At 43.7% G+C, this 27,583-nt stretch overlaps 1 protein-coding gene across 6 annotated transcripts in view; it reads right to left on the bottom strand.

Moving 5' to 3' along the window:
- Nucleotides 1–27,583, bottom strand: part of TMCC1 (transmembrane and coiled-coil domain family 1) — a 165,859-nt gene that overhangs the window by 21,362 nt on the left and 116,914 nt on the right. Inside the window, exon 1 of one of the 6 annotated variants that reach the window (XM_019536550.1) lies at nt 20,238–20,984. The exons of 4 other annotated variants lie outside the window; for them this stretch is intronic. In XM_019536550.1, the coding sequence (XP_019392095.1) occupies nt 20,238–20,267 (30 nt within the window). In that variant the 5' untranslated portion in view covers nt 20,268–20,984. Of the gene's footprint in view, nt 1–7,355; nt 8,258–20,237; nt 20,985–27,583 lie in introns of those variants that run through there. One more of the 6 variants, XM_019536551.1, reaches the window with a different exon arrangement.

The following is a 27,583-nucleotide window of genomic DNA, read 5'->3' as shown; positions in this document are numbered from 1 at the left end:
CCAGCATTGCCAGCTTTGGTAACGTAAAAAGCTACTGAAGATCCACATATTAGTTCACTTTTTTTAAATGCTTTTTAATGCTATTAATCTTCCCGGAGTATCTATTCAGATAAATGAACATCTGGCTCTGCAGCTCTGGACCATGCACTTTTTCATCTGTCCACTGCAAATTTACAAATTCCCTTAAAAAAAAAAAAGAACAAAAAAGAACAAAAAACCTGATATGATTTTGAAACACCCATCTTTATCATTAAAGTCTTGACACACTTTCAGGATAGGCCCTACAGGACAAACAGAAGAACTGGATGTCAATGAGAAATTGTGCATTAATGTGCAAGTCTGGATCAATCTGAAACAGGTTGCAGTCCATAATGACTAAACTGAGATATTCACCAAGATCCCTGAATATTACATAGTTCTCCAAATAAGACAGAGCTAGTTAGCTTTGCTAGTCTGAAGTCCGGCAGATGGCAGGGTAGAGATGCATCTTACAGACAGAGCCAGCCTTAGGGAAAGGCTGGGTGAACTTGTATTTTGGCACCCCCCTTTGGTGCCCTTCTCCCTCTATCCCTCCACTGCCAAGTCAGTGCCACTGCTGCAGACAGGCAGAGGTGTGGGGCACAGTCTGGTGGGGAGGTGGAGCGGCATGGTGTGCCAGGCAGGCATTGCTGCTATCCGGCCTAGTTCCCCCTGGGCAGCGGCTGGGGGGACAGGCGGGGAGAGTGCTGCTGTAAGCACAGGCTTCTCGTGCATGCGCCGTACCCCCCCGACCACGGCAGCCTGGGTGGTTGCCCAGCCCCAAGGATGGCTCTACTTATAGACTAACTGAATCAGAGATTCATAGGCTTTTGTAAGAACTCACTTCAGATGCTGTCATCATTAGCATCTGACAAAATGAGCTCTTGCTCATAAAAGCTTAAGCATCTCTGATTCAGTCGTTCTATAAAGATGCACCTCTACCCTGCCTTCTTGCATACTGTTGCTCAGGTGTGCTGTGAAACAAGTCTTCCTATTGGGTAAGTGAGTCTGTGGGCCTAAGCAGCAGCATGCCCATGCATTCTTTGTACCGATACACCCCCGCCGGTCCTAATCCACTTAGGCAGGAGTCTTCTGCAAGTCATCTTTTAATAACTGTTTTGCACAATCCTTACCATGTTGCTTACATTCAAATGCTTACTGTATCCAGCTCTGTATGGTTTGGCAAGCACTCGGTCAGACACGTGCATGGAAACGGAGCCGAGCATCTCACCAAGTATGTTTAATACTGAGGCTGGTCAGTCCAGTTATAAATTGTGTGTGTAGGAAAGCTGGTTGCAATGGGGCTGCTCTCTGATCCACCTGGCCAGTGGTTCTACATGGCAAGATGCTGCCAAAGCGACAAAAGCATTTAGCAATAAAGCAACCAGTCGGAGTCCCAATCTTTGAGCATGAGCAAGGAAAAAAAGAATGCCTATGGCTACTATTGCTGTGTAATATATTTCCTGCCTCAGTCAGAAAGAATCACCAGCCACAACACAACTACCACCAACACATTTCACACAGGTGCTTCCTGCAGCTTTACACAGTAAATTTTAATCTAAAAAATGCTCTGGGGTTCACTTCCAACAGATCTTACATTTTTCCCCAACTCTGACACACTCTTGCTTAGGGTCCTGAGACCAGCTGCTATCATATACCAAGCTGCTCCAAGGTAACTCAAATGACAAGGGGCTGTTGCTTTCCCCAACTCTCATTTGGCCCAGGAGCAAAGAAGTGCACAGAAAGGGCCACTGAACTCGGGGGGGGGGACGACGACGACACGGGACTCAAACATTTCCACGTGTTCTGGTTTGAGTCACAAAGGATTCATTTTCAGAAGTCTGTCTTTTTTTGATACAACCATCATCTAATGAGCTCTGCCTTAACCTAAATCAGACCTGTGCCCATTTTCCAAGTAATTGTAATCAACAGTTTGTGCTAAAAGGTAAACATGCCTTAAAACTGCAGGACTGATGTTTCCTGTGAATGTAGATCATAGCAGTTAGATATACAGTTTAACGTATCACTCCCCACCTTCAAAAGATTTCTTCTTTGCCAGAAACCTACCCAGGAGCTTGGATACTTCTGAGGTTCCTTCCTACCTGTATCTCGCTTGTTGTTCCAGCTCCAAATGCTGCAGGGGAGTTTCCCTACCACCATAGCTAAGATCATGACAATTTAAAGAGGCAAAGATGAGGAGCTCAGTTGGTCCCAGATAATGAACAGCTCATGTATGCTAATGGTAGCCTCTTCAGCCCAAAGAAAGAGCCTGCCTATCAACCCCTCCTCCTGCTGAGCTGCCACAAGCATGCACGTGTGCCTTTGGAGACCTGAGGGGGCCAGGCTGCATTTAATGAGGCAACAAGGAGGAAGTTGTATTGAAGGGCAGGAAGCCTCCAGCAGAGTGAGGCACTTGTGTAAAAGGCCACAGTAAATATGGTACGAGTTGAAAGGCAGAATAAGTGTGCTTCCTTCAGAATCAGCCTGCTTCCTTCAGTCTCCTTTGCAAGGACCACAAAGCTGGACTTGGGACTCCATCTCAGGAGACACTGCTGTGAACAAACACTGTTGCTAACCTCACACAGAAATGGGTACAAGCCAAATCTGTGCAATAGGAAGATTAGAGGGAACAGATTCTGCTACTGTACTAAGGCACGAGAGTCAGAATCAGACTTAAAATAATTAGGACAAGACAGACCCAGATGATGGCAGAGCCCTGATTACTGCTCTCTCCAGCTCTTCTGCAGATCCAGGTGCCATGTTCATCAAGAATGCAGGTATCAAACAAGGATCCTGCACACGTTCTCAACACCCACCTAAATCACTAAACATAAATAAAATGCAGGTATCAATGGTAAACTGAGCCCCTCAACTCATCTCTTTGCCTTTCTCTGCCACTTCAGCTGTTTGTCTGTATTTGCACGCAAGTGTTAAAGTAGCCACAAATGCAGCGAGTCCAATGATGAGTCCACACAATAAGCAGGATTAGTTATATCTGCCTCAAATGCTATACCAGCACTGCTAACTGCTTAACTACAATTTCCAGACTTGATATGGGAAAGCCAAATACTTGTATCCTGTATTTCACCTTCCTTACAGTAAGTCTGGAAACTGCGTAAAGAGATGCAGCTGCTGTTTTTCATGCAAACCCCTACTGTAGTTTTTTGGCAATTAACATAGACAGGGGAATACATCTTGCTCTAGGTGATGACTGGCTACAACTGCTTTTTGAAGCCAAAGAAAACTACATATTCATTTCTGAAGGTCACTGGCTCCAGGAGAAGCCATATGCCCAAGCTCATTTCTTCACCTGGCATAAAATGATTCTGCAATATACTTCCTCCTGGAAATGCATTTTGCACAGATGAAGCAGCAAAGCAAGCATTCACATTTAGACATTTGCCTGATCAAAACAGCTCCCTCTGACACTGTTTTTAGCAGTGCTGGCTTTCATCATGCACAAAAACATACTTGATTTGGATTATAAAATTGCAACACTCACTCAGACAGAGCCCTTTCCATACTTCCCAGCTTCCGAAGTGAAGAAAAGCTATTAAAAAAAAAAAGAAAAGACCACAGAGATGTAGACAGCCAAGCCTGGAGGAAAATGATGCATTTTCAAGACTAATGCTACAAATGAGGTCAAGTGCTACTGGGGATTTAGACAAAACAGCCCAAAATAGACAGTGATGCTGTTTAAAGATGCTCCATGATCTTCTCACCTTCACGGGCTCGCAGAAGTGCCTTTCACAGCACACACAGGTACAGCAGCACCACATAAACATCACCGCATGGCCATCTGCAATGTCCTCGCCAGTACTAGGTACTGCTCGGACCAGCTCCCACACTGACTACTCTGCTTCCTACATCTGTGAGGCTGAGGGCTCTGGGCACTTGCAGTATAAACAGAGAGCCTTTGCCAACACAAGCATCACAGTGTGCTGCACTCCAGCACCGCTGATGCAAACGAACAGTCCACTTGGAGCTAACACATGGTATATGAGCCTTTCCTCCAGCTGGGAGCATTTGGTTTGAATGCCAGACCGTCAGGACTGGTAGATTTAAAGCAGCAGGGCACTCATTCTAGATTCATGACAGCATATTTTATGTATGCAGCAAACTTCCAACCCAAGGTATTGGGAATGGGGCATAAAAGGACAATGCCATGAAATATAAATATCAGACAGTCTGTGCCTTAGGAGAAAGCAACTTATTAGGCAAGAATTTTAAACTGGGATTTAAAATGGAGAATCAAATAGGACATAGCAGGACAGATGCAAGCAAGATGACAGGCCCTGTTCACTACCCAGTTGAAACAGTGTTATTTACAACTTACAAGGCACTACAAAGACACTTCCAGGAGCCTAGTTTAACAGCACCCAGGACCATGCTCCAACATGATGCTAGTCTGGGCTACTGCTGTTCTCATCCAATGGGCCACAGATGTACTGGAAACAGGCCACTAAGTTTGTTCCTGCAGAACCAGGCAGTAGCACAGGGAGATGCCACACATGCTCTCCCCCAAAGTGCCAGCAGAGCTGACTCAGTGTAGCACAGGGTGGGAGCGCAGCACCAGGATACTGCACCATCCTGCTTCCCTTTCAGGAGCCAGGAGAAGCAGAACTCACTTGGATAACTGCATCAGTGCTGCTCCAACCTCTAATCCTGGCTGCTTTATGTCAGCTTCTTGCCTCCTATTGTTTTGAAAAAATCCAGTTCTTTATGTTATGAGGAACTTGTGTCCTGAAATGAGTTTACAAAAAAAGGTGGTCAATTTACAAAGGGAAAAACTCTTGAATAATCCAATAAGTGTGCAATGAAGGAAAAGTACTACAAAATTCAGTTTTATTTTGAGGTTAAGAGGAATATAAAAAAAGACAGCTTTGCTGGTTCCCCATATTTATTTTGATATCCAAGATGGTACTTCAGGAATGTCAAGTACACTTGGGGAGGTAAAAGCTACTTCTGAAAGGGGTGCGAGGAGACTGCAGACAGAAGTCTGTCCAAATTCAGGCAGAAGACAAACAGTATTGCTACACAGAAGTTAAAAAGGTATTTGCCAATGATTCTGTGAAGCTGATAAGCCTCAGATGTGAGAGATGAGTACTCAGCTACAGTCCCAATGTTGAGTGAGGAGAAGTGGAAACACAGGAAAGTGGGCCAACTACTTCAGGGCCAGACTCTGGAGAAGTTTAACACGAGTAGTCAAGCATGCAACCCGTGTCTGCACCCAAGAACAGGACATACAAAATTCAAGGCCTGCTGGATGCTGAAGGGACAGGTCTGGCCCTTTTTGCGTTGGCTTTCTGGCCTCTGGTCAATCCTGATCAAAACCTCTTCCCATTACTGTATTTCTGTTTGGTAAAGGATTACCTAGTTAGCTAGGATTGTCACAAGGATGATCTTGTGGAAAAGAGCCCTATCAAGCTTTCAAAGCACTGGTGTGCCCTGTTATTTTATGCAAGAATTTCCTTATGCTGAACAATGTCCATGACAAAAGGTAGGCTCTAGAGCTGAAACATCTGCTGAGAAAACCAAAGACACACAAAACATATAAAAAATTAAAGACTTGCAGAGAATGCAGCATGGATGCATTTATTATCATCACGCTCTGTGTTGGCTGCATTTAATTAAGTTCATAGCTGGTTTCCATTACTGAGCACATCTTGGTTTTAGCAGCAGTTCAAAGACCGGCAATGCGTTTAATGTGGCTTCCTTGTGTGCAAATGCAAGACAAGGGGCTTCCCCCAGGTTGACTGAGGGGCAAAAAAAACATTGTGTAAGACAAGGTTCCCTCCCTGCATCAACCTGTTTTTCCCCCAGTCAACAAGTAAATTTGGTAATCAATGCTTAGGTGCTGTCTACAGTGCAAAAAAGAAGAACTGGAACACTGCAAGCATACACTTGTACAGTGCTACTCACAGCAGCTGTCTTAGGATATTTTGCAAGGGTTGCCATGCCTAGAAGCTGATCTTTAGCATGAATCAGGTTGTATAAAGCAGTGTACAGCTGCACTTCCTAAGTGCACAGGCACAAAGATAACAGCTGCATTAACTCAGCTGGTCCTAGCTCCATCCTACAGTATATTGGCACAAAACTAGGCAATTGCCAGGGGGTCCTTGCTTCCAGTTGGTGTATAGTCCTAGCTTCAAAGAGTCTGAGGAAGCAAGAGTACAGCCACTGAAGGGACTGTCGTTTGCTATAGCTATACATTTGTACAGCACCTTACAAGAATATACGACACCAACCATTTTGGCTCCAAGTACAGCCTTAGCATAAAGGGTTAAATAAAACAGTGGCATACTGGCACCAAAATAGTGTCAAGGCTAAAAAGATGAAAGATGTTATTTCATTCACTTGATGACCCTATTATTATTTTGCCCCTTAAGAAAGCATACCAAACATACTTAGTCAGGGTGAGGTTTAAAAGTATGTAACACAGTATAAGAGTTTCTCCATGCTAGGGTTATGAGAAGTTAAGATTCTCCACTTACTAGGACGTATTACTCTAAGACGACAAGGAGAATGACTTAGAGATTGGATTGTAAAGAAAACCTTAGATTAAACAAGCTAGCACTCTTGAGCCAACAAGCTGTTCTTGTCATCTGCCAAGAAAGTGGTCATCTGGGGCACATAAAGGATTTAGCAAGGCTGCATTTCATAGCATTGTCCTACTAATTTCTTCAACTAAATTTAGGATCTCTTCCATCAGCCGTGTTCCGGTCCATGTAAGAACTGGAATTAAAGCACAGGCATCCCACTCAGTTTTACCATCTTGCAAGAAACCTGGGCTTGAACAAATTGTTCTGAATAAACTCCAGAGCTGTTATGGCTGTTGTTTTTTTTGTTTTGTTTTTTTACTTTCCACATTTGTCCCAGTTTTAGTAAAAAGCATCAAATGCCAAATTGTGTGCGCAAAGAGTTTATAATGGCTTCTAACCTGTAAAAAATGTTCTTGGGTGGAGTTACAGTAGTAAGACAGACATCATTAACACAGAAAATGTCAGATCGGGAGACATGATTGTGTTTGGATTTCCTCTAACCCAGACTAGCTTCTTGGCAGCACCTTATTTTTATAGTTTTCTTCTGCAAGAGGAAGTCACTACTTGATGAGGGAAAGTTATTACCTTTGCCTACAGTAACATGGTACTTACAAGACATAGCTTGAACAGTCTGATCTAGCCTCACTGGCCACATCAGCATAGCAAAGCAGGAAGCTAGACACCCCCATACCCTCAGGAATCCCTATCAGAGTACAGGAGTGCCTTCACAAACCATACAGCACAATAAAGAGGAGACTACAGCAAAATTAACCAGTCTACCAGGCTCAATACTACCTCCATTAAGCAAAATCAGTCTCATTCCCCATTGAAGATGATGAAGGCATGCTTTCTTCAAGTTTTGTTAGTTCTGCTTCCAAATCCTGGCCCCAGAGAACTGATGTTCAATGATGTTACAGAAGTATTTCCATGTATATGGATGCACTCAAACATCATCCTTAAAACAGCGCCAACCAAGGAGCTTTCGTTACAAACAAAGTTTAAGACGATGCTTTCCATTCACTGGCAAGGCATGAGCTGGCAGTGTGTGCATGTGAGCTTCACTGCTGCAATGAATTCTGATGCTTCACTACTGCGCTCTTCTCCCTCCCTTCTTCTTTGCCTTTGTTCTCAATAAGCCATGCACAGTGGAGGAGCACTGTCTGCAGAGATTTAAGCACCACGGCAAAGGCTGGAGGACTGAATCAAGCCTTTAACCAATGTGGGGGACATAAATGTTCTGTGTGTCCAAGCCAAGAACAGAAAAAGCCTAATAAATCAATAGCTCCTGTAATGCTATGGATGAGATTGTTCTGAAGGTCTTATGCAAGGGAAGCACTTAAGTTAAAATGCCTGGACTTTGCAGAGAACCCCTGTATGCTCCAAAATGCCTCTTTTCCTCCCTCTTCCTCCATTCCAGTCAGCGATTCTCTAATTGCTTCAGGGGCACAGGAGGCCCAGGGAAGGGCTGCATCTTTGTCTGGCTGCAGCAGAAGCCACTTAGTGGGACTGGAAGTGGAGGGAGGAGGAACAAAATAAAAGCACAGGAGTTCTGATGCGGCTTAAATTCTGGTGATTAGCTGCTCATATGACCGTACTAGAAAGACTCTTTCCAAGGCTGCTTGAAACACCAGTTGAGAAAAAAGGAGGGAGATGCTGGAGTAGTGTATTTGCTCCGACTTGCTCACTGCCAACATTTTTTTTTTAAAGAAAAAAAAACAAAAAAACAGCAGCAACAAGGGAGAAGAGGATGGGAAGAAGTATTCCATGCACTTTTCCAACAAGGCACTTACATATGAACCAAGTACATCCAGAGGGACTTTTGTTACCCAAAACTAGAGTGACACGCACACACACACACACACACCTGCAGATGTAGTGCCACAGATATGAAGTTAGCAAGCAAAACACAGACAGAAAAGAATTCCAGAGATCACCAGGGGCCAGCAGAGCATAGGACATTTTACAAGAATGAGCAAGTTTGGGAGAATAACTAAAAGTTAAGGTGAAATTTAAGATTTAGGAAGGCAGAATGTAACTACCAAAGATGGAACTTGGCCAACATTTTTGCAGAAAATCCCTAACTTCCTGTAAACACCACCAAAGCCTGCAGTAAGACACAGACAGCAAGCAGCTTAGGCTTCATGTGAGACTTGGCACCTCCAGCAGCACCACGCCAGATACCACCACCCAGACACACTGATTAGGACTTGGGGAACTACATCACAAACTTAGCCTGAACTCTCCCATCTCAACTTCTGCCCTTCTAAGACCCTCTCTCCTAACTGCTAAACTACTTGTTTACTTCATGAATCCTTCTGATATTAGAGCAGAGATGTTGTGGCTTCACATCACAAGAAAAAACTATTCATAGGGACAACTTAACTCGTTCACTGCTGAAAACAACTGCAACTGCAGGACAGGAGCAGAGAGCTGGAGAAAAACAACAAAAATAAATCAGTGCTACAAGTCCAATTTAGTTTGTGTAGCTAGTATAGTCCTCCAATGCTTAAAGCTTGAAATGTGGTTTATAAGTTAGATTCAGACTGTATCAGATACCCTTTGGTCTAATTAAAATTCAACCTGGTACAAGGCTGCTTGTTTGATTAAGCTTCTAAGTATTTTACTGCCCAGATTTGAGACAACTGCATAGAAAGAAACAACACTTCTAAGTACAATTGATGAACAGGAGGAAACCAAACAAAACAAAGCATGGCTCAGTGCCAAACAGCAACCTTGTTAGAAAACCATGGCCCCTGCAGTTTGTACAACAGAAATTTGTTTCACTTGATTCAAAGCCGCATCATGGTGCAGTACGAAGGGAATGGTTAAGGAAGGGAGTGCTGCTCCGCGTGGAATCCGAACCCGGCATGCAAACTGCATATCTCAGTGATCGGAGACACAATGCGTGCAAATCCCTTTATCCAATGTCCAGGGCTAATCATCAGTTGGCTAAGCTAGCCCTTTGTAAAGCCTCCTTAGCTTTATATTTGTACAACTCCTGTTTCTCAGTAATACAGCAGAGAATTCTATGAGGCTGATCCTGCATGCCTGCTCAGCAGTTCAATGAAAGAGTTTGCACTGATCGCATTTATTTATTTAATCATTTTGTATTTGTTGGCCCAAAACAGCTACAAAACCTGTAAAACTGAGAACTTGTCTTTGGGCTGTTTTACATCCAGCTCTACTCTGAAGGGAGGGAGGGCTTGTAAGCCCACCAGTGGTACTGTCCAACTTGGGAGCACGGGGAGGGTTCTCTTTGGCATCACTACAGACTGAGGCAAGGCTCTGATGTTTTTCAAATTTGTCTTGGTACTCAACAACTCCCGGTGCATCCTCCTCTCTTTTCCCTTTCTTACACCAAGTCTGAAGCACTTGGAAAGTCCATCTCCATGTAAAATGTACACAAAGGTGACTGGACAGACAACCCAGTAGTCCATCTCCCTTCTGCAGCTACTGACAAATTTCAGGACTCCAGGAAGCTCCGTCTCCTTGATGGCATTATTGATTACTGCCAGTCTCACAGCAGACAAAGAATTACAAAGTTAGTTCTTGGCAGGTGACTGAAGGAGCAAGTGGAGTTTCAGAATTATTTTATTTACAATTGTATTTGAATCTTTAAAACTGCTTCAGCAATTTTGAATAATAAATAATAAATATTTAAAAGCTCTCCAAGCATTGGACATTTGCTTCCAAGGTCTGTCTAGGTATAAAAATGATCATAGTTTGAAAAACAAATAAACCAACCCACCCTGATTTAGTAGTGGAGAGGGGCCCCGGTGTGGAAGTGTGGTGCCTCTGGGACTGTCCAAACCCGGTGCCTGTGGATGAGTACCCACCTGGGGGGGAGGGCCGCCACTGCCGCAGAGGGAAGCACCAGCCCCCCACCACAGCTCAGGGACTGCTCCACCTGCCTTCCCCTCCCCACTGGAGAGGCAGGTAAGTCAGCCCATGTGTGTACAACACTGGGGTTTAATCAGCCCTATACTGAAGTGGTGTTTTTCAAAACCCACTGCTTCAATTTAGGGCCTCTGTTTCGTCTACACACACCCCATGGATACTAAAAATGACAGAGGAGCTGCTGAGTGAAAAATAGATTTGTGCCCTTTTGGCTTCCTTATGACGCACATAAGGTGCCACGAAAGCTTTTCTCTTTGCTCATTTTCTATTTGAGAAGAATCAGGAACATCCTTTGGCTTTGCTTGAGGATCTGAAAGGCATTAGAAGAGTATCCTGGGATGAGAAAGCTCAAAGAATTGGGTGGTTGAAGCCCTTTTCACAGGAGGCACTGGAATCAAAGAGATGCATTTTTTTTTTAAACTAACCCCTTTCAGCTGATTTGAATTAGGAGTTACTCCCCACTTCCCTCCAGGTTGTATTTGCACAGTATCTCTGACATCATCATCCTACCAGTTCTTGACTTTTTCAGAGACCAAAACAACCAAGATCTGTACTACTTAGGGGAAAACAACCACCAACCTACCAACCATCCAAAAGAAAATCCTCCAGTGCTTTTTTCATTTTTATTAATTGTACACGTTTTAAAGTCCTACTCCACACTTTTGGATGGAAGCCCTTTAAAAAGGGATTTTCTTGAGTTTAGGAAGACTAATCTCCGATTAATTTTATTTACAAATGGACTCTGTAAGCATAACTCTCCTTCCACAAAAGGTATTTAGAAAGAGACTAATGCTGACAAAACACTCAAGTTCAAGACACTTTGAGACCTGGAGAAATGTAGCTTTGTTAACAAGTAGGTTTAAGTCAAGCTTCCAAGAACCTATTGCTTCACATCCAGTCCTGGAAAATGCCCCACCTGGTTCTTTGCACAGAACATTTTTTAAATAACACAGAGCACAGTTACTAGTACAGTACTTCATTTCAACCGCTGTTGGTAAGAGATTTGATAGATAGTTATTATAAACTACAACGGCCAGAGAGATTGCTGAAAGTCCAATAGTCTCTAGTGAGCACGGCTCACTTTTGACTGCTGAATAGTCAATCGTCATAAAATATGGTTACTCCAAGCATCTATCATCACTTCAGTGATAGGAGAAATCGTGTGTAAAATTGTTTGATCATGAGGTAATTAGAAAGTTTCCACACCGATACAAGCAGATCGAATCACAACCATCCGAGCTTAACCCACATCACCACCAACACACAATGCTGGTAGTCTTTTGCAACTTGGAGAGGCTGCAGGAGCTTACAAATGGCCCCCTTCACTTCCCTGCTGGCATGAAGGACCAACAAGCCTGTAATAATCCGATTACTTCTAGTGTGGGTTTAGCCTGGAGAACTTTCATCATACGGTATTTCATAGGATAATAGAAAGTTAGGGTTGGGAGGCACCTCTGGAGGTCATCTTGTCCTCAAAGCAGGACCCTCCCCAACTAAATCATCCCAGCTAGGTCTCAAAACCCTCCATGGATGGAGATTCCACCACGCCTGTAGGTTACCCGTTCCAGTGGTTCCCCGCCCTCCTAAGCGAGAGTTTTTTTCTAATATCCAACCTACATTTCCCTTGCTGCAACCTGAGACAATTGCTCCTTGTCCTGTCATCTGACACCACTGAGAACAGAGCAGCTTCAACCTCTTCGGACCCAACAACCCTGCATGCAGGGAATTGAAGGCTGCTCTTAAATCCCCTCTCAGTCTTCTTTTCTCCAGACTAAATAAGCGCAGTTCCCTCAGTCTCTCCTCAGAAGTTATGTGCCCCAGCCCCCTAACCATTTCTGTTGCCCTCTGTCAGACTCTCTTCTTTCAGTAGTGGGGGGCCCACAACGGGACACAGCACTCCAGATGTGGCTGCACCAGTGCTGAATAGAATCACTTCCCTTGATCTGCTGGCAACACTCCTACCAATGCAGCCCAGGATGCCGTTAGCCACCTTGAGAACAAGGGCACACTGCTGGCTCATATCCAGCTTATTGTCCAGTGTAACCCCCAGATCCTTTTCTGCAGAGCTGTTGCTTAGCCGTTGGTTTACTTCGGGAAAACTCAAAAGGGCATTATAGGCACCTCACTTTTATTTTGAAAGGTACCACATCTTCTTACATACAACATGCCCCCAACTTTAAAGTGTACCTTGTTTCCAAAAGGTAGATGAAAAAATCTCTTTGTAGTAAATAACAGCCACAGCAGCTCAGGATCTGGGCTTGCTCTTTTGTCATTTGTCAGAATCTTCTCACTGCGCAAAACCCTTCCTCCACCAACCTGCAAAGTGTTCTTCCCTGCTTTCTCCCCACATTTAACTCGGGTAACCCCATATCGGACTCTTTCCCACAGTCTGCGTAGCTGCAGCAGGGTTTTTTCCAAGTGACTTTAAGCTTAGCACATGTTACTGTACAGCAGCCTGGTATTAAAGGGAGCAAATAGGGTATTTTATAAGCAATTTCCAAGCTCACATGTGGAAAAGGAGAACAGATCCACTTCCCAAACTGTAAAAGCACAGTTGTGATTAACTAGTAGAGGGCCCCCCAGACTAGGTTAGATTAGGGCTGTATGTACAAGAGCAAGTCATCACTTTAAATCCAGCCCACTTTATAATTTTTTTTCTTTCATTGCTAATACCCATCGGCCACTTTGGGAGAACCAACTGGCCATTAATGCCATTTTAGAACTCCTCTGGCCACGGTTATAGAAAAACGGTGCTTAAAATACTGGCAACAACTTCACACCACCACAGTCAACCAAACCTGAGTTAAACCAGCATTAACAAAGATATTTTTGAAAGACTTCTCCGCTACGGACAAAGGTTGTGATGACTCTGAAAGCCACACAGCATGTGGAAGGCGCACTGTGATTCTGTTTCAGGCACAAATATGAATGAAGGGACTTCCCCTCCGGCCCAGGGAAAACGCAAGAGTGTGTGTGGAACAGTATTCAGATCCCCTGGAGAAAGAGCGGGCTCAACATGAAACCCCAGATCCTGGTTTCAAAGCTGAACGCCTATCCAAGTCAGCTAAGATTTGCTCAGTGGTGGATGCCAATGGCCTGCTTGTTCCATCGCTTCCCATCCTCGCAGGAAACTGGCCCAAACTGCCTTTGTCACATTCCTGATAGGGAGAGATGGATTTAGTTGCCTTCAGTCCCCGCTGCCACCCATGTTTTCAGGGCCAGTCCCATTTTCAGTACTCCTTTTCTGGGGGAGATTTGACAAAGCAAGCAGGGAAGGAGCTTGCAACCCCCACTTTCAGCAGCAAAGAGATTCACTTGTTCCTACTGCTTTGGAGCCACTACCTTCTCAGCAGCAAGGGAAAGCCAAGAGAAAGGCCAACGGAGCTGAAATACTTGCTGTGCAGAAGGCAGAGATTTGCGAACTGCAGCAATAAGAGGCAAAACGAGCTCTCCCAAGGCTGCTGCCAGTTGTCTCTGCCAGGCAGCCCTGAAGGGTAAAGCTCCCATTAAAAGCTATTCAGCTGCTGAGTTTAGCAATTGCCCGGCAAGTCGAGAGAAGGCAGTCCTTAAAGAAAGGGGCTGAGCTCCCAAGCACTGACCCCTCAGGGCTGGGGTGAAAGGCATGTCGAGACTATCCAAGACAGCGCAATGCTATATGCCCACACGAAACTTTATTTTATTCTCGTTTTACTGCCAGCAGTAGCAACAGCGATCCTCTGCTTAGGTAGAGGGGCCAAATCAGCATGTTCATCTACACAACTACCCACTGCCGATAACTTTCTGGGCTAAACATTGGGAGCTAGAACCAACTCGCCTTGTACTTCTCCGGACCACAAGCCATGCGCCCACTGTCGGTATTCGCTCTCCCGGACCAGGCATTCCTGCGCCCGCGCCACAAACGAACCCCCCAACTGCCAGAGAACCTTCCGGGCTCCTTCCCTCCTGCCGGTGCCCGGCTCCTGGATCCAGCCAGTGCTGCGAGGAGCACAGCCCCCACTGGCCTGCGTTTCTCCGGTGCTCCCCGCACCCTGCATTAACTTCTGGCATCTGATTAAACTCATCAGGTTCAAGCCAGCGTTAATGTTGTATATGTGAAAATAATGGTTACAGCTCCCATGAACACTGTACGGGGTAACATCCCCAATTACAGCTCTGTCCCTGGCCTCTAAGGCTAAAAGCATTGACACCATGAATGTCCTTTCCCACAAAACAAAGAAAATTATGGGATAGTGGTCATAGCAGTGGGGTATAGAGCCCTGAGAAGGAAGCACTGACAGGACAAACAGATGAAAAGGAGAAAGATAACACACAGGGGTCTACATGTGCCATTAATGCACTGAAAGCTTCCTGTACATTATATTTTCCCTGGGAGTACATCTACATGTGCACCTGTTGGAAGCAAATTTGCTCCCAATGGGAGCAGTTCAAGGCAGGAATACTCCTGCCCTGCTCTGATATGGCAGCCAGGGGGAGCTTTAGGTTCCCTTGGGTGCCAGCCCCCTGCTGGCAGGGGGCTGTCCTGCTTCCATAGTAGCTGCTTTGCACCCCTGTCCTGGGCAGCTGCCTGCTGCTGGGGCAGAGGAGGATGCCCCAGCCCACACTCAGAGATGAAAGCAGGGGCCCAGCAATGAGGGACAATGTCCCAGCCCCAGCTTCAACTGGCCAACTGCAGCGGGGGCTGGGAAGCAGGCAGCTACCCAGAGGAGGGGACAGTTCTCCTGCCCCTGCTGACTGGACTGACTGGGAGCAATTTGCTACTAATCAGCTGTCTACCCATGTGCTACTGCCTAGTAGCTACTGAGTGGTAAATCTACTACATAGTAGAAAGCCATGCAGTAGACTAATTACTGCCTAGTAGCTGCTGTCCACAGTTACACAGTGATGTTTTACTACACAGTCTACCGCAAAGTAAGGAGCCTTGTGTAGATGTGCCCAGGGAGATTTTGGGGTAGAGTAGTAGAAAGGAAAGGCCCTACAGCAACAAAGAGCAAGACTAATTCTTCATAGGAACAAAATAAGAGAATAGAAATTGCTATACTGGGTCACAGCAGCCAGAACCCAATACTGCAGAGGCCGGTGCAAGAAATCCATGGCAGACCATTAAAATGAACTAATACCTCCCCAAACAGTTGGAATTTGGCTGTCGCCATGAAGCATGGGAGCCTATATTAATTTTGGATCCCATTTAATGTAGCTGTGGTAGTCTTGTTATCCATTAGCCTCTAACTAGGTTTTAACCTTACTAAGTTCTCTGATTTATATATGTACTGGTCTCTTTGCCACAGGATAACTATGTTATAAATTCATATTCAGCAGACGATTGATTTGTTGCCCTTCAATGTTCTTATAATACAAGTATTTATTTCTTCCTACGCCACATGCATGTGTGCCTGCACGGGTATGTGCTACTTAACAAAACAAACACTGTCCCCGCTAGAATGCCCCATTTGGAAATTGGGTGCTAACTGTATCTTGTGATGTGATATCAAGCAGAATTGTAAATGACCACACTTCATTGCACAAATTTGAACACTAGCCTATAATCTTTAACTTGACTATTTTAGTCCTTTTTAACTTAGACATGACTTCTACATCTCTAAGGAGTCCGCTACACTGTTAGAGCCTGACTGCATAAATTCTTTCCATCCTTCCTCATGCTGTATTCTACTATACAAGATCAGTGTGCAGCAGCAGAAACCATACATAAAGCAAAATGCCCACGTTGTATAACGCTAGGAGTGATAGCGCAACCTAAAAAAAAAAAAAAAACCCATTGGAATGGAATATTTCCAAACAGGCAAGTGTTTCATTCCTAGCGTAGACATTTTTTAAGCATCTACCAGTGATCTACCCACAATTCTGATTGATACGACTTATGCTCTAAAGCGATATTTAAAAATCTTAGATAACCAGATATTTAAAAAACCAAGAAAGCTGTGCATCAGTTCAGTTTGATTTTCTCTGCAGAATTTATTAGTTACCTTGCCCTTCATTAGTTGCTCTTGTACTGAATTGCTACGTTTGTCAAGATATCAAAGCTAGCAGACTTTACCTTTCACACGTAGATCTTGTTCAAAGGCTGAAAGAAAAAAAAATAAAGTTGTCCTTCCTGACTCCCAATCAGTTTTGCAACTTTGAAAACTGATAATTGACCTGGCTTCTTAACTAAATAAATAGGAAAAGAGGAAGGGGCGGGGGGCAGGAGGAGGAAATCAACGTTGCCCTATAGGTATGAAAAGCTGGTTTAGTACTTTAATGGGCTCCAGCCACTGATGTTCACCAGGTCAGTGGTTTGACTTTCTTTAAAGCTGTAACTGCCAAACACTGACAAATGCTATTTGGATTTACTTTAGAAATCATCACATGCTTTCCAAAAAAGACTTTCTGTTTTAGAGCAGGGCAAGCAGCTTGTAAGTCAACATCTCCACATCCTGTCAAAAACTTAAATAGCCAGAATGCCCATACAAGACATCAGTACAGATTTGGGTATAGGTAGGAGGAGGGAAGTAGATGCATGTTTTAAGAGCAAGAATAATTTGCAAGGCATCACTGGTGGATTCATCCCCACCGTGGTATAAATTCAGCACATCAACCACGAATCCTGAACAAACTCTTTTGAAACCTTTTAATGAACTCAAGATATGTTCACAAATAAGATGGGAGACAGTACTTAAAATTTGTGTTGGCTTCTTTTTAAAAGTTCTCTTAACTCCTCTTCCAGCAGTTCCCTCTAAAACAACATGGGGAATTAAGATATGATGAAGCAGGAGACACTGGCTTTTGTAGTGTCGACTTTTGCAAGACAACTTTTAATATTATGGATTAGCAATGACCCAACCCTTCTCTCACTGGTTCTCTCACCTTTTTTAAACTGTTTCCCTCTCATTTTAAAATGGGCTCTACAACTTGACCTCTCCATTATGAAAACACAGGAAGGTTATATTCTTGGCTGTGTTCCTTTAATCAACGCCCTTCTTTTCTGGGAGATCGCTAAATTAGTTTGAGCCAGGGTCATCTGCCTGTCAGCTCTGGGCTGCACCAAGCACAAGCTACTAAATACTTCCAGAGAAAAGTCTTTCTTCTAAAAGAAAGATCTATTAGTCTGGAGGAACAGAATGGCAGTTATTGCCAAGATCAGAAAGCACGGGAATTATCCTTGATCCTGAACAGTCTTTTCCCTCTAAAGCTGCCTTGTTTGTGTCTTATGTCTGCCTCCTTGTGACTTAAACACTTTATCCCGTGACAATGGTAGGGAACTTGTAAGAGGAAGTTTGGAGTAACTTTCCCTGGACTGGTTCTCCAGCTTTGGCTGTCTTTCAATTGCTTTCCAAACCATAAAGGAAAGGTGCTTTTGTAATGCATTTTCCATCTCTCTGGACCTTTTTCTTCTCTTCCTATTTCAGTTCTCTTCCAAGTTTCTAGGCATTTCTCCATAAACACACCAGGCAATGTAAACTGCTTCATACAGCAAGTTACACAGGATATAACATTGTGTCTGCAAAACTGAACTGCAGTTCACATTACTGTACATGTGTGAGGAATTATTGACCAGATCCATATGATTACAGCCAATACTACGGCTTCAAAATGAGAATGATTGTGTGCAAATAAATAACTTGTGTTACAAACACAAGAGAGTTATGATTTCCTGTTCTATAAATGGCAGGGAGTGATGAACAATATGGCTTTGTCATGAGCTGACGCTTCTTAGCAACCTAGTCTGAAGGGAAAACAAAAATCTACAATACGAAAAGGTGACACAACAGATTCCAACTCAGTTATCTTCAATAAAATTACACTCTTTTGTTAAAAGGTGACCTATGACAAGTTTAGGAAAAAGCGACCCTGTATGTTTTGCTTCAAATGATATGTCCCTTCCATCATAGGAATGCCCTTTCCACTCCTTCCTGCCCAAACTTTACAAGCTACAAATTCTGGTCTTCTAATAGCCATCCAACACAAGCCGGGAAAGCCTAGAAGCCATTTAATCTCAATGCTCAGCTTGCAGGGGTAACCAATAACTTGTTAGCCCAAGTATTACCCTTTCATGGGTATCACCAGAAACAGGTGGACTAAAAATTCCTTCCCTATCTTAGTAGCTCAGCCTTCACTCATCTCTTGCACCAGAACCCCAATCAAAGCCTTCCAGCCTACACACAATCCAAATTTCTAACATGGAAACAGAAAACACAGTATCTTTAAGTCTTCAGGGTTCTCTCAGTCATAAAAAATGAGAAATACAGAACCAAGCTTTCTTTCCTTTCCGGGTCACCTTAGGATCTGTGATGCCTTTCAATGCTATTCTAGTCATTAATCAGAGTAACATAAAGAAAAATAATGGCAAAGAAAAAAAGTGCAAATACTTTGAATACTTTGGGTATTTTTACTTTTTTTATCCCAACAATGTGGCTCTGTCTTCTAGGAACAAGAGCACAGAGCCCAAATACAGCATGTCATTCTCCTATTTTCCTCCTATGGATCTCCATTTATTTTCAACCGCTCCCCTTCCACTCCCTCCAGTATCTCCTGATACAAGTTGTAGTTGGATTTTAAGCTGCACGCAGCCAACAGGCTGACCTTTCATAACCTCTGAACAAATGGAGATGTGTCAGGATTGCTGACTCAAAAAAGGGCATTGCAAGGCATAGAAAAACAAAACCATTTCAAACAAAGCCTACTTTGAACAGAATCACCACAAAACAGAAAAGGAAATTAAGTCTATACTTCTATACTTGTTTTTTTGGGTGGGGAAAATTCTTGTTTCGATCCCATATGAACCAGTACATATGAAGTATTACTAATGCTATGGAGGGTGAAAAAAAGTTTAGCTACTTCAGAAACTACTTTATCTATATCTAGTTTTTGGAAGACAAACATAAAAGCAGCAACATCTGCTATTTTTTGGTTCAAACACCCAGTTTCAAGTTTGCCCATAAAAAGTGCTTGTAAAACAGGTAACACAAGTAGGTAGAAGTCAGGGGCATATTTTGCTTTTGAAGAGCAAGGACTTATTGCAAAAACCATGTACTTGCTTCATGCTGTAAACAGTCCTAAAGGCTGTCAGTCCTATTACTTCCTCTGGGCTTTCTAGAGGTTACAGCGGTGTTTTGTGTCTTTTCAGGTTCTGAAGCACTCTGTCCTGTTTAAAGGCACCAATTCCGCATCACAGCATTGCGGGCTGCTGTAGGGAAGTCCTTCCTGGGGGCTTTGAAGTCAAAGTTGCTTGCTATAACTGCAGCAGCTCTAATGGGCTGCTCAAAGGACAAGGGGCTTTTGTAGTAGAAATCATTTCCAATCACTCAACCAAACAAAAAACACAGCTTTCCTGTGCGTACAAGGAACCTCCGACATCACGACCAAGCCACCTAACTACATACAAAGAACTGAACAAGCGCTCTTAAACAAGTAACCTGTCACCAGCTGGTCGTTTAGTTTTTAAATACTCTTTCAAGTTGGGCAGATTCAAGAGATTTAGACTTGGAGTGTTACAATATCACAGGTCCAAAGAGGGGGCCAAAAAAGTGACACAGTTACACAAGGCAAAGAACATAAGATAAAATTTAAATTTGGTTTCTCTGATCCTAGCTTAAAAAAAAAAAAAAAAAGCAACTAGCAAACAGAATTTTAATAAGACAATTGTCAATGCTGGGAACAGAGCCTGACAGAAATGCTGCGCTTTTTAAGCATTCATTGCCCATCACGAGTCTGTCTAGCAAAATCAGCCATACTCAACAACTAGATACGGAGAAGGTGGAAGGAACAAAACAAAACACAACATACTGTTTCAGGAGGAGGCAAGGAAGTTTCCATGCTGGTTCACAAGTAAAAGAAGGAATTCTCAGTCTAAACCCAGCGTCAATCCCTAGCTCGAACATGCTGTACTTCAGAATAACGGTAGCGGAGCCTGGCTCTAGCCGTGTTAGGCTGAATTCACAGTAATCACTGTAATATGAAGCAGGAGGACCCTGGGTATGTTGGCAAGAGCCCTGGGTGGATGTTCTAGAAAGCAAAAGCAACAGAAAACAAGTGATCTGTGCTTGTCACATGAATGCTTTGTAACAGTTACTGAGCCCACTAAAAATATTTCAAGTCACTGAATCAGGCAGGAAGACATTTGCAGTTAGTTCCTTGCTCAATAAAGCAAGGAAAAAAATATTTCCACTTGACCTGAACGTGATCAAGGCAGTTATGAAAAAGAACAGATAAAGGAGAACAGCAGACCCCCTTTCTGTTGAAGCCTAAAGGCACTGTCGAATAATTGAGAATACAGGACTAGAAGCCAGGAATGCTCATCTTACAACAAATCATAACCTCTCCAAGTTTCTATTAAGTGGCGTAAGGGGAATTTTCTTATTTTGGAGATTCTCTCATATAGACATGAGAAACAAGTAAATTTAGCAACTGTGAAGCAAAGGACAGCACAGAAAGCTTGTGGATTTATGTGGCCACAGGCAAGGCAAATAAAACAGCTATGAACCTCTTCTGCCAGCAGCAAAGTTATTTTAAAACAAAGATCAAAACTAAATTTTGGAGTGGCCAAGGAAGTGAATGGAAGCACAAGACTGGCTGAAAATGGATTCTGTGGTCAGCTTGGTCTTAGTTATTTATTCTGTGGATGGACAGAGTTGTGCAGCACTTCTGCTAATTACATGTTTTTCATTAAAGTTAAGAATTACACTGACATGCGCTGGGATTGTTTCTTCTGTCCAGCCTTCCTCATCCAGAAGCCCAGCATACTTGATTGCGAGGAAGTAAGGAATACAGATCCTGAGCACTCCTGATAAAACAGGAAGGAGGTGGTCTTCCCTGAAGTGAGACCTGGATTGGGCATTTTGCATCTGTTGGGGTACTATTAGCTGAAAGCTAAGCAATTCTGACCTATGTTAAGAGGCACCCAATTAAGAGGCTCAATTACAAGAGGGTATTCCCACAAAATATCTTCACTATTAAGTATACATACTGCTAAGGAGGAAGTTAATTTATGGGCTGTTAATTTATTTTCCAACAATAAGTAAGTGGGGGGGGGGGGGGGGGGGATGCACACGCACCATGAGGTTATTTCACAGGTCTTGTACTCATCCTAACTGCTACCACTCAAAGCTTTTGTCTCCCTCCAACATCATATAGTATATGTACGCTTTACTTGAAGAATTGGCAAAACAATCACTGGGCAATAAGGGGGAAACAAGATTCTCTTCAAAACTTGGCTTAATCATTGATCAACCAGCAGATTTTGCTATGGAATAATGAAAGATGCTTGTTACCATATCCCTAGTGCCACTTCTCATTGACATAACCCAGTGGTGGTCAACCGGGGGTACACATACCCCTAGGGGTACTTAAAAAGATTGTAGGGGTATGCAGAACTGATGTGGCTGATAAATGCTGTGTACATGTGCACAGGCAGCCAGGAGCACACCCCAGCAGCATGGAGAGAAGCAGGATCCAGCAGGAGGAAGCAGAGCTGGGGCAGTGGCTGCTTAGCTGGGGTGGAGGCGCAGGACTGAGCTGCGTGGGGTGGGGAGGTGATGAGCTGGCTCCCACTGCTATGTGCACCCTGGGAGGGCACAGGGGGGGGGGTGCCCCCAGATGTGCATGTGGGGCAAGGGCAGGCTGCAACTGCAGGCTGGGGTGTGGGCAGTACTGGGCTGTTCTTGCCAGGGGTTTTGGGTCAGGCTGTGCTTGGGGCAGGCAGCAGCAGCGCTAGGAGAGGGAGTTGGAGGTGGGGATACGGTGAATTCTGGAGTGGCTGCAGCCCCTCCCATAACCCCCCCCAAGCACAGCCTGGCGTAGCCCCAGCCCACAGCAGTTTCCGGCCCACTCCACGTGCAGTGGGGGCACATGTCCCCCCATGCCCTCCTGGGGTGTGTGGAGCAGCGAGAGCCGCCCCCCTCCCCCAGCCTCCCAGACGAGCCACTCGCTGCTCCATCCCATGCTCTGACCTGGCTATGCAATGCGTACCCCTGCCCCAGCCCCGCTCCCTCCCTCACTGGGGGGGAGGGAGGGGGTCAATCTGCCCCCCCGCCCCTTAAAAACAAGAAAAAGATATAAAGGGGTACATGAGCTGACACGTTGAGCCAGAAGGAGTAACTTGTTAAAAAAGGGTGAAAATCCCTGAGAACCTGTAAGCCAGGCTAATACATGCAGCCAGATGACAGCAGAAGGCATTACGGCCAAGACGGTTCTGTGTTGTTGTGTTCTTGTTCAGGGGCTTTGTGGCCACGTTACATATGGTTCTTCTCCAAACCTGCCAGTCATCCACTTGGTGGTTCTGACAAATTTTTGAAAAGGAAAAATTCAGCTCCTGGTAAAGATCACTTTACCAACTACTGACTGCATGAGAAGCCTTCCAAAGGCCAGGATTGCTGTGCTTTTGGAAGAAGCACTGTCAGAATAAGGGCCTGGTACAAGACCTTAAAGAGTATGCACTATTAAAATAGGGTTTCAGAGCTGTATGACAGGGCTCCCATGAAATAGGCATGGGAAAGGATCAGTGAGAAAACAAATAAGCCCTTGGACTGATATAAATTTATTTGACATTGGGAACAGCTCTAAGCAACCAGCCTTCAGTTTTCAAGCTTGCCAAAAAAAAAAAAAATTCATCTTAAGAAAGGTGAAAACCACATATATGAAGTCTTCTTAGGGCCGAACCTGCCTCCCCCCCAAAAAAACACCCCAAACCAAAACAAAAAACCATCCCAACTCTGAGTAATGATTTCCAACAAAAGGATATTAATTTTCCATCTTCTTAAACAAAGTATGCATGTCTGCCATAGTTGTAAAACAAAAGAGTGGCATTTTAAAATACTGAACCAAGAGTCTGACTTTTAAAGTGCCTATTCTAATCCTTACACAATTCTTCCTCACTAAAAAACGAAACTTCTCAAAGCAAGTGTAGCATCTGCAAATAGGTTCTTGCTTCTTGACTTGAGAGTTTTCACAGCTTTTAGTGAGAGAATTCCTTTAATTAGCTGAAGAGTTTAATTGCAAGTTACAATTAAAAGTGCAGAAGACAGATTACACATTCCTGCCCAACTCAGGAAACAGCCCAAAGTTGGTGCATGAAAAGGCACTTTCAAAAGTTTGGCTGGTACATATTTGCCTGGGGGGAGGGGAGGGGGGTTCTTAACATTTTAAAAGATGGAGCCACTTTCTGATTAAAAAGTCTTCTGCCAAGGCAGAATATCCACTAAATCTGGATGCATTTAAGAGCTGCTTTTCCTTGGCATAACAAATAAAATGCAGTACTGTTTACTGCTCTTTTTATAAGTGCAATATAAAAGTGGCTTGCTAATTATTCAGTAATGAAATTAGTCAGAATAAGAGGTTTATGCTACTTTAGGTACTTGCCCAACAAGCTGATGTTGAAATATTACCAAGACTGCCAAGACATCAGCTTCATTCTCCAAGCAGAGGCTATTTAATCCTTCAATTAATGAGCTTTTGGAACAGAGCTGTGGTTTAATCTAGAAATCAGGTTTACTCAGTAGGAAGCAGAAGAAATTCTAGACTGTTAATCCTTGGTAACTTGAAATGTGTGTCTTAAAAAAAAAAGAAAGTGACAGATGTGGAATTTTTTCTTTCTAAAGAATTAAATATAAAATATAAATGTTTTTATCACAATTCAGATCAGCTCTCTCTTCTGTGGCACTGGTGGGATTTTAGAGAATGCCGTGAAGCCTCCCCTCTTTAATCTCTTAGCCATTCATCTCTATTTGGGCAAGCTTCAAGAAAAAGAAGACACTGCCTCCATTTACATATTCCTTATGGAATACTAGAACGACAAACGGTTTATTTTTCGTATTGCTGCCCCCAGCAGAAATATAGCAATGATTTTATGTGCGGCTTCATTTGAACTCTATCCAAAAAAATAGTATTGTATTTTCTTTTGGTCCTGTGCCTCTCCCATTTTAACATGTTTATGTTTTCAGGCTGTGAAGGACATGAGGGATGTATGAAATAAAAAACATGCTGGGTTCTCATGGATGTCCCCCTAATTCAAGCGGGTTTCTAACACTGTTGGGACAGGATCCTGTAGCTTCCCATGTTTCTATACCTTCAACAAATCACATCAGTTTAACAGTTACCAGCTCATTAGACTTCCATGGATTGATTAGGGCAGAAGATAGTAATTACTAATCAGAATGTGAGCAAAAATAAACATCTTGCTTTACCTATACACTTCATTATTCATTGGGAAGATATGGCAGATGCATAGAAAGGATTGGTATTTAAAGATGTGGGAATTATGAGAAAAAAACTAGTCTTTCTTAAGTGGTTACAAGCTTGCTCCTGGTTGATTCTTCGAGAATCAAAGCAGGGAAGCCTTTCTGCCTTCTGAGAAGCTACTGACATCAATCACCTGAGAATCAGAATCTTGCCTTAGCATGATCCCTAGCAGGTAAATGAGAGAAAATGGAGTGAGAAGTCAGGTTTGTTCTTGCTCCAAAGATGATCTTTAAAATCCAGGCCATAAAACAGGCACAAGCTGTACTCGCTCACTGATGAGATACTGATCAAAATTTGAGAGGCCAAATAAAACTAGTTTATCCAAGATCAGATGTGCAGAAGACACTTCCCAAACAGGGCTAGAGCCAGGACTTTTAATTGCACAATACACTAAATGGCAAGAGACTGAAGCCCAACTAGTTTCTTCAACAGAGGGTCAGGTAAATGCAAGACGTCTTTATTCTTGTGCGATTTGCATGCAATCTGCTGCAGAATCTGTGCATTGCCCCAGTGCAGGAGACAGTTAGGGAGACAGGGGGAAAAAAAATGGAGGGATATACTGTACCGATCTTTGAGGATTACAAAAATGCAGTCCTAAATCAGATCCCTCACTCGTTGTTCAGTAACAGCACAAGAAAACCCCTGAAGTCAACACAGAACTATGCAGTGATTTCACAGCCACTTTACATAGTTTAAGTACAGATTAGACCAACACTCATCTGGGCTGGTTTAGACAAGGATGATCCTCTTGAGCAGGGTGTTAGGTAAGATGACCTCCTGTGTTCCCCTCCATTTTATTTTTTAGCCCCAATCCTGCTCTTACTTTAAAAAATAGGAACCATATTCAATAGCCGGTAAGTATGTCAGTGGAGGAAGAGGCTCTCTGCTGCCCTTCCAGGGGAGTAGACTTGTTCCAACAGTTGTTTTTGTCCATTTTCCAAGCGTTAATTAAATGGAAGTGTGGGCAGGGGGAGTTAAATGTTTCAAACCAAACTGTCAAAAGGAAGTTCATGGCTGTTCACCTATGGACTGATTCTAGCTTTGGTGGGGAGGAGGAAGAAGGTGAGAGGAGAGAGGGTCAGACTTGCAAGAAAGTCAAATGCAGACTGGATGCAAGACACTGTTAGAAATTCAGCTGAAAAGCGTTGCTGCAACACAAGCTGAATACTGTCTGAGAAAGCTTAAGATCAAAGTCACAATGACAGACACAATATGAAGCCATCTTAGGCCTAGTGTGACATTTGGGCTGCCCAGGCAGCCTGCTCTGGCTTACCTTGTCTCTTTCTCTGCAGCTCTGGATTGCGAAGGATTTTGCTGTAGCCTCCCTTAATTTCCTCCCTCTTATTTCCTTCTGACCAGAATTTCTCATACCTACCCCCATGCTTACAGGTTTGTGGTGGGTGTCATAGTGTGGTGCTAATACAGCAGACCTCATAGTGCAGACTGCCTCATACCAATCACGAGTTCAGATAACTTTCCAGCTCAGCTTTTCAGACAAATCCTTCTCACTACTGCAACTGCTTTCAGAGAAACCTACAGGTGCAACATGCAGCCCCTAGGGCAGGGTTGCCAGCCAGCCTGGTTCCTAGGGGGATGCTGTCTCTCCACCTTCTCACTGTATAACTTCCCTACTGTGACCCACATGCTGCTGTATGAAAAACAGCAGTCCTACATAGTCAAGCAGAAACAGAAAAGTATCACTTTAAAATCTACAGCACAAATACTACTTACTAATAAGTGTTAAGTGATTCTAGGAGCCACAACAGGTTCTCAATGCAGCCAAATTCTGGGCTGAATAAGGCTATTGGCAAGAGCTGTAAAGAATTTGACATAGCTCATCAACAATAGAAATCAGAGAGCATTCATAATCTGCCCGTGTACTGCAGCGACTTCATTCAGGCTAGGATTATCTGAGGAGCCTATAGGATCTGGGTGTTCACTTCTTATTGAAATGTCACCATTCTTTCCCCTTCAGTAACTACAGTTCCTTCCTGCAGCAAGAGCCTTTGGAAAGTGCATGGGACAGACCTGAGCAAATGGTCCTGACATGGCAGGAGTAAGCTCCAAGCATTCAGCTGAGCCTTGCTGAACAAGGAGATGGAAGCCTTGAATAGTGACTAAGCAAAAAGTATTTAACAAACTCAAAGTAACAGACTAATGCTACGTTGTATCCTAGGAGGTTTTAATGATAGTGGGGCTGCCCCTGCCAGCCGGACAACTTCTGCACAAGGGGAAAAAAAAACGTGGAAAGTGCGCAAGCTGCTTCAGAGATGCACACAAACAGCAGCACAGGGACAGTGCGCTGGGAACTGTTTTGTGGTGATGCTGAGTACTCTGAAGCAGAAAGAGAGAAGGAAAAAATTGGTTAGTAGGACATGGCTGGAATAGTGCTGACCAAGGACTTAATAATGGAGGCAACACGTGGTATAGTTACCACTTCACTTTACCCTGAACATATGAAAAAGAGGACTCACAACTTTGTGGATGTTTATAGGGCAGCAATTTTATTCTGAAGACACCCAAAAATGAGCATGCAGTAGGTTTTATGGGGAAAGAGAAGATTCACAAAGAAGTTTCCTATTTTTCTGCTGGGCCAGTAGAACCAGCGAAGGGTGCAATTTCAGACTGGAAGGTTGGGTGGTAGAGGAAAGGATTGGCATGTTACAAATTGTACTAACAATACCAGATCCTGAATTTTCGTGTACAACAACGTAACATGGATGCAGCCATCTCAGCATGGCAGTGGGGTACCTCTTTAGCATTTATAGTTTGAAGAACAAACAAATGACTAGACCCCAAACACTTTTTAAACGCACTGTTCCTTAAAAGGTCTCTTAGCCAAGTACTGAGGCAGCTCTATCCTTCATGGCTCTCACAAAGGTGGATGGCTATAGCCA

The sequence above is a fragment of the Crocodylus porosus genome, unplaced genomic scaffold (genome assembly GCF_001723895.1).
Source record: "Crocodylus porosus isolate Cpor-Errol unplaced genomic scaffold, CroPor_comp1, whole genome shotgun sequence".
NCBI lineage: Eukaryota > Metazoa > Chordata > Crocodylia > Crocodylidae > Crocodylus > Crocodylus porosus.
Note: the sequence above shows the minus strand (reverse complement) of the source record. Positions and strands in the feature narration are given on the sequence as shown.